The sequence below is a fragment of the Octopus bimaculoides genome, chromosome 18 (genome assembly GCF_001194135.2).
Source record: "Octopus bimaculoides isolate UCB-OBI-ISO-001 chromosome 18, ASM119413v2, whole genome shotgun sequence".
Taxonomy (NCBI): Eukaryota; Metazoa; Mollusca; class Cephalopoda; order Octopoda; family Octopodidae; genus Octopus; species Octopus bimaculoides.
The window spans coordinates 52059243-52067030 of record NC_068998.1 but is presented as its reverse complement, the minus strand read 5'-3'; the positions used below and the strand labels follow the sequence as shown (position 1 = coordinate 52067030).

The 7788-nt window shown below is 34.2% G+C and overlaps 1 protein-coding gene across 1 annotated transcript in view; it reads right to left on the bottom strand.

Moving 5' to 3' along the window:
• The window catches only part of LOC106878091 (diacylglycerol kinase zeta-like), a 352548-nt gene that overhangs the window by 15582 nt on the left and 329178 nt on the right, over positions 1-7788 (bottom strand). Inside the window, exons 19-21 of the mRNA XM_052974271.1 lie at positions 7387-7484; positions 3994-4073; positions 1731-1785 (exon numbers count right to left, since the gene is read on the bottom strand). Coding sequence (XP_052830231.1) covers positions 1731-1785; positions 3994-4073; positions 7387-7484 — 233 coding nt within the window. The remainder of the gene's footprint in view (positions 1-1730; positions 1786-3993; positions 4074-7386; positions 7485-7788) is intronic.

Genomic DNA, 7788 nt, shown 5'->3' with positions numbered 1-7788 from the left:
ATAGCAGTTTGCCAATAATTGGATATTACAAAATATTGATATTATATACTTCCTTATGGTTATTCATCAATTATTGGATGTTATGAAATATATTGATTATGTTATTCCTCATAGTTATTCACCAATTATTCCCCCAAAATATTTACTTGAGATAACAAAGGAACCTCTACTCAGTCACTGAATCTGCTAGAAATAGCAGACAAATCTTGACCAAATTATATCGTACTGGGTTAAAAAAAAAAAAAAAACTGTACATATTGAACAATGTGGTCAGATATATAGTTATACACACACACATATAAATAGCTATAGTGGGAACATCTTTCATTACAGGTCTGTTTTATGAGGGCTGACCTTGGGCTAAACCTCAAGTAGAGGGTCTAATGAAATAACTGGATATACATATCCAATTACGGAAATATTCTTTACATAGTTACAGCCAATATAAAAAGTGGTTCATTTCTCCATCTTTATATCATATATATAGAGGGGGGAGAGTGTAAAAGAAAGATACATAAGAAATGTAGGATGTGTGCACATACTAGGCTATGTGGCATGCAATGAATGAACGAATCCTGCTTACACACACACACACACTGTGAGAGAGAAAGAATCATAGAGAGAGGAGAATGAAATCGGTAAATGACAAAATAGTTATATAAATGGAAAATTGGTCTAATTTCATTTCAGTGTAATATATATTTTAGTTGTGAAAATATATATTCATTTTGTTATGTTGTTTAAGCATCAAAGAATATGATAAAAGTTGAATAATATTTTTTTTTTCTCCTTCCTGATATTACCCAAAAGTAGACTCAAGTTATAATAATATTTAGCCATCAGCAAAAGTTGTCTTTTCCTCATGCATAAATATTTCTAATTAGATTTTTGATAGTCACTACATTAAATATATTAACACTAACTTAGCTATTGTTTAACTAATCTCTATGGTTTATTTTATTAAATTATTAAATAGAGTAATATACGTACTATCAATTTTTAAGAGTGATTTTTTTTATCGATAAAAATGTTACTGACAATATTGATGTCAAAACATAAAAAACAATTTAATATAATTTTGTTGATTATGATCAAAATGCTATTATCATATTAAATATTGGTCATTAATGCTTAGTTCTAAGAGACAGGTGTTCTCTTGAAGGTAAACTTTGACCATAAATTACAATTTAATTGCATTTGAGATGAAGTATTTAATATTTATAATTACAAAAATATAAGTGAACGACAGTAAAAATATACTTCTGGTTGCATAAAGCCTCAAGCACTCACCAAAATGAGAAGATGAAATTAAAGCTAAATTATGGAAATGTTGCTTTACCTAAAGATGCTATTCAATTACTACCTGCTAGTCAAAATTTCCATTGACGTACGGCTAAACTTAAAAGTAGTGAGCTGAAAATAATTTTTAACCAATTCAAATTAAACACATAACGAGAAGAAAAATCATTAGCATTAATAAAAATTTATGTTAATGAAGTTCTCTCCCTTGTCTTTTTCGGCAGAAATTTTTAACACCAATGTTTTGCTTTTCATTATGAATGAAATTTTTATTTATTAAAAATTCTTTTTAGCTCACTATATTTAGTATGATAGGCTGCACTTAACTATATGTTCTTTATGCAGAAAGCATTATTGTGAAATTTTTTTCCAGTATCAGATACACACATCTATAGAAGAGGCTCATGCACAAGTTTATAAAAAGTACTTACAGTCTAAAAAACACCAATTCAACGACATTTCATCAACTACTGGACCAAATGTTTCCTAAAACAGCAAAACATTTTAATTTTGGTTTTTCTCACAAAATCATTTGCATCAATGTTTTTTATTTATTTTTTTTTTTTTAAACTTCTGTATACTTTATAGAGCAGTAAAATAAAAAATAAATGAACAATTTGAAAGACAGCAATTTACTGAGCCTTTACTCTCAGAACAGGTCAACAAGTTCTCTTCTATTATGATTCCATTCACATCTAGAAAGTTCTAGAGGAGTATTAGATCTACAGTTCTATATTTAAGAGATGAGGAATTATGTGCATTATTTACATTTGATGGATATTTCTCCTCATCTTGTTTGTTATTAACACATTTCAGCAGATATATCCTCATACACCCTCCAGCCTTCATCAGGTGACTTGGGGAAATTTCGAACCTGGGTTCTCATTCCTAAGGTATTTTTTGATGTTATTATTATTATAATTAGTATTATTATTATACAGGTCACTGCCTGGAATTGAACTCGGAATCTTGGGGTTAGTAGCCTGTGCTCTTAACCACTACGCCATATGCCCATATTAAATCTACACCAGTAAATTGCTGTCTTTCAAACTGTTCATTTATTGCTTTATTTTAATATTAAATCTACACCAAAATGCAGCTGGTATTTTAATTTACCACTGGAAAGATAACAACAAAGTTGGTTTTGTTAGGACTTGAACTCATAAGGCAACTAAGTGTAACAAGATATTGCAGATATCTTGTTACAGTTGGGGATTCTTCTAAATCTGAGTCTCCAACATATCCAAACCGGACTGTTCTAACAGAGTCCAATCCGTTGTAAGTATTCAGAGCAGGTGCCAGTCTTAGAGACTCTGCAGAATACATCATCAAAATCAAATGGAAATTGTAGTTGTGATCCCCGTGCTGGTGGCATGTAAAAAGCACCATCCAAATGTGGCTGATGCCAGTGTCGCCTTGACTGGCTCCCATGCTGGTGGTACGTAAAAAGTACCAACTGATCGTGGTCATCGCCAGCCCCCTCTGGCCCCTGTGCTGGTGGCATGTAAAAAGCACCCACTACACTTTTGGTGTGGTTGGAATTAAGAAGGGCATCCAGCTGTAGAAACACTGCCATATCAAACTGGAGCCTGGTGTAGCCTCCTGACTTCCCAGACCTCAGTTGAACCGTCCAACCCATGCCAGCATGGAAAACGGACGTTAAACAATGATGATGATGATGATGATGAACTGCCGTTCTTTTGACTTTGTCATCAAAACATACAAAATTAAAATTTATCCGTTGCCATTTCATTTGGTCAACCTGAGGCTACAGAAAAAGACACTTTGCCCAAAGCAAGACAGTTCATGTATTGATTTTTTTATGATGAATTTGATTCTTATTGGAGTCTTTGTTCCTTAAATACAAAATATCAATTTGCTTTACGTCTTTAACATAGCAAAACTAAACATTAGAAAAAAACATAATGAAATAGTAGACTACAAAGAAAATGGTGATGATCTGTATTGACAGAAACTATAAAGTGAAAATAATGAGTCTGGACATGTTTTTTATGGTAAGGGTAGAACAGCAAACTGATGTTTTGGAACTGACAATTTGTTGTCGTCATCGTCATCATTATACATCATCACTATCACCATGATCATTCATCACTGCTCCATGCTGGCATGGGTTAGATGGGTTGACAGAATCTGATGGGTTAATCTGATGGGTTAATCTGATGGATACTGCATCATGGTCCAGCATCTACTTTGGCATAGTTTCTATGGCTGGGATGCCCTTCCTAATGCCAACCCCTTTACAGAGTGTACTGAGAGTTTCTTTTTTCATGACACCAGCACAATTGGGGTCACCAGTCAGCTCACAACACTATGATCCCTGAGGATGGCTGGGATGACTTTATTCGAGGGGGATGACAAATTAAAGTATGAGGTGGGAGGCAGAGCAAGTTTTGTAGGAGAGCTACAGGGTTGTTCAGATTTAGTAGGAGTTGTGAAGGGACAAACATTAGAGATGAAATGTCCAGGCAACCCCCACAAGGGCTCAGATGAGTAGAAGTGTATGTGTGTGTGTGGGTGGGTGGGTGGTGGGTGATGGGTTTGTGTAAAAGAGAATTTATTTATTTTTTCTTCTTTAGACGAATGTTCAATCATGAAATATTTATTTCTGCTTATGGTGTATGATGAAGTTATCCCGTTTAAGTAAATACAAGTTGTTTACAAAGGATAACCTACCATGTATAACTGATTGATGTGCACTCGTACTTGCTCTAAGTCAGCATTATTGTCCACCACTATATTACCAAATTTTGTAGCTGTTGGAAAAAAATAAAGAGAAAATAATAATAATAATAATAATAATAATAATAATAATAATGAAAAAATGAATGTGTTGGTTACTAAGACTTTCACTATAAAATAATATTAGATATTTTAAGTAGCAAACAGGTTAATTAATAGGAGTTAAATCACAAATTTGTCAGTTGCTGAAAATTAGTAATAAGAAAACAAAAAAAAGAAACAATGCTTTATGAGTATCTCACACACACACACACACACACACATATATAAGCACACAAATGCACATTTGAATTACATCTTTTTATTCAAATTTATGAAAAAAACATGATTGGATTCAATTTGTCAAGATGTCATTGGTGAGGGTTAGGAGTGGCTTCAGTGGTGGTGGCATCATCATCATCATTATCATCATCTTCATCACCACCATCAAAATCATCATCATCATCAAGCATTCAACTCTTTATAAATAAGTTAATATTTCCCTTAGTCTTTCAAATAACAAACAACTTGATGGCCAAACATGTTTTTATGGAAAATTGCAAACAAATGGCACCGATTATAATATGGATGGTGAGACTGTTTTAGTATTTCACATTTGTATATTTCCTCTCATTTCTTAATCTATTTCACTGGGATCCATCATGTAATTGTAGTGTTGGAAAAGTCAAGATATGATATAACGTTCAGCAGATGTTAAAATATTGGAGATATATAAATCATCTTAGCTTCTGTGGAAAAGCAAGATGTTGTATACTTTATTTTCATTAATATTTAAGCATCTTTAAGCTGCTAGCACCATGTTTCATCAAACTTGTACACTAGTACCACTACAACCAAAACCATTATCACGCTACTATTAAACAACAACAGCCACCACCACCACCACCTCATGCTACTACTACTACTACTACTACTGTTACTGTTACTACTACTACTACTACTACTACTACTACTACTATTACTACTACTACTAACAACAAGAATCACCATCAACATTTATTGACCACTTTTCCACGCTTGGATATAATTTGTTGAGGCAGACTGTTTACGGCTAGATACTCTACCTCTTCCCAACCCTTACCTGCTTCCAGGCACACTTTCACAGAAGTTTGAAAACGAAAGACACTGTTTGTTTGATGGTGACACTCAGTAACAACTATCATGCAATGTATATATGAACTTGATTTGCCTAACTTTGTTTCTTACTTCTACACACACACACACACTTGTTTCAGTATCTGTTTATCAAATCTACCCACAAAGCTTTGATTGGCCTGGGGCTATAACAGAAGATGCTTAAAGTGAGACACAGTGGGATTGAACCCAGATCCATGTGGATGGCAAGCAAACTTAATATCACGTCTGTGTCTAATAATAGCAATAATTATTTCTGACATCGACGATTGTCAGAAATTTGAAGGAGAGGGATACAGTTGTTTACAGAGAACCTAATAGTTGATTGGTACCTTATCAACTGACGGGATGAAAGGTGCTTATGCACTTAATGTAAGGACCCAAACCAAACACTGCAAGGCATTTTCTACAACACCCTAACAATCCAACAAATCCGCTGCCATGATGATGACGGTGATATAGGAACAAGGCCTGAAGTATGTTAAGAGGGAGCTCGTCAATCACATTGACCTCAGTGTATCACTGGTACTTATTTTATTGATCCTGAAATGACGAAAGGCAAAGTCGACCTCAGTGGAATTTGAACTCAGACCGTAAGGACAGACGAAATGCTGCTAAGCATTCTGCCTGGCTTGCTAACAATTCTGCCAGCTCAACACCTTGATAAAAAATAAAAAAATAAAAAATAATCTATGTTAACAGTAGTGTTATTAGTTCTTCTACCATAATTACAACCACTACTGCTGCTGCTGCTAATACTAGCACTACTACTGCTACCATAACCACCACTACCGCCGCTACAGTTCTCATCTCTAATGTTTGGAACATGAGAATTTTATCACATATATTAAAAACAAAAAAGCAAATCTCAATAAAACTGAAAAAAAAAACCTCTCGTTAGATTACTAAAACCCAATCGTTAATAGATTTAATGAAGTATGCTGCAATAAAGTGCTAGATTCTAATAAGATTATTATATTTTGGTCTATTAATCTCATCTTAAATGGAAATATTTTTGACATTCCCATTTACACTAGTAATTTGCAGACTTTTGGTCCCAACTGATAGCTTTCTGTTTTTTTTGTTACTGCTTGATGGGTGTGGGGGTCTAGCACCCAAGATTCATTTCCTTTTTTGGGGGTTTATGAAATTGGTAAGTGGAAGTGAGGAAGTCATCCTCAAATTGATGATTGTAACCTGACCCGAATGCTTGTGACAGAGTGAAGTCCAGTAAAAATGTCCACAGACCAGTTGGAGTAGGTTAAGATTACCAACTGAGTTGAGAAGTTCACTTCTCAGCCATGTGGCTTTGGACTCAGTTGCACAGTGCAACACCTTGGGTAAATGTCTTCAAATATAGACCCAGACTGGTCAAAATTGGTTATTTAGAAACAAAAAAATTGCTGTTTAACTCTTTTGGTACCAACCAGCCTGAGACTGACCCTAATTCTATGATTCAAATTCTATCTTTTAAACTGGTCTAATTAAAACCTTCAATTAAAATTTCCTTGTTAATTTATATTTCAAACACTAGTTAAATAATGATATAGATATTCAAGTAAATTCTTCGTTATCTTCAAAATTAATTACAACAAAGATAGTACGTAGCAACAGAAGTATGGTAAAAGATGGGTTGGGAATCTGAAAAATTATAACCAGATTATAAGCAAATCATTTGAGAGATTTAGACAGGCTAGATTCTCCATCATGAATCAGTGTACGAACAGGTTTAATTGAAATTATGCTGACAAGGTAGTAGTTGAGAAAAAACTGTCACCAAACTTCTACACTAGGTTAATTAACAATCAGAGTAGCTGAAATACTTTTAGAAGAAAAAAAACATTTATGATTCAGCTTTAATTTGTTATCTGCTTAACTGGTTTAACATCATCTGAATTTTGGTTTCCTTTTAAAGAAACCACTCAGATGCTAGGGTTTGAACCATCGTCAGCCACCAGGCTGAGGATAACTCAGCACTTAGTTTTGTCCGTTTTACTGTAGTGACCGAGAAGTCTTAGTATTTATCTGCTCACCCCTGAAACAAATGGCCAGAGATGCTGTATTTCTACTTCAAAGTCAAAAGAGAAAATAAAAGCAATTAAAAAAAAAAAAAGTTGCTGCCAAAAAATATAAAACATATGAAAACCCCTGAAATGAAAGTTGGTCAATGGATGAAAGGAGATCGATACTTACATGCACTTTGCAATTTATCTTTATCATAATGTAATGCTTCATAGTCTGACATACAGATTCGACTGACCTGTATACCTAGCCTCTTTGCTGGAGGTGGACTGTTAAAGAAAAGATTAAAGAAACAGAAGTTAACGAATATATAATAACAAAACTCATTCTTCATTAAACACACATGCAAAAAACAAAATAAAAAAAACAACATTGACAATGGTGCAGACACGGCTGTGTGGTTAAAAAGTTTGCTTCCTAACTATATGGTTCCAGATTCAGTCCCACTGCATGGTACCTTGGGCAAGTGTCTTCTACTATAGCCTCGGACCAATCAAAGCCCTGTGAGTGGATTTGGTAGGTGGAAACTGAAAGAAGCCTGTCCTATATACATGTACTTGTCCCCCCCCCCCC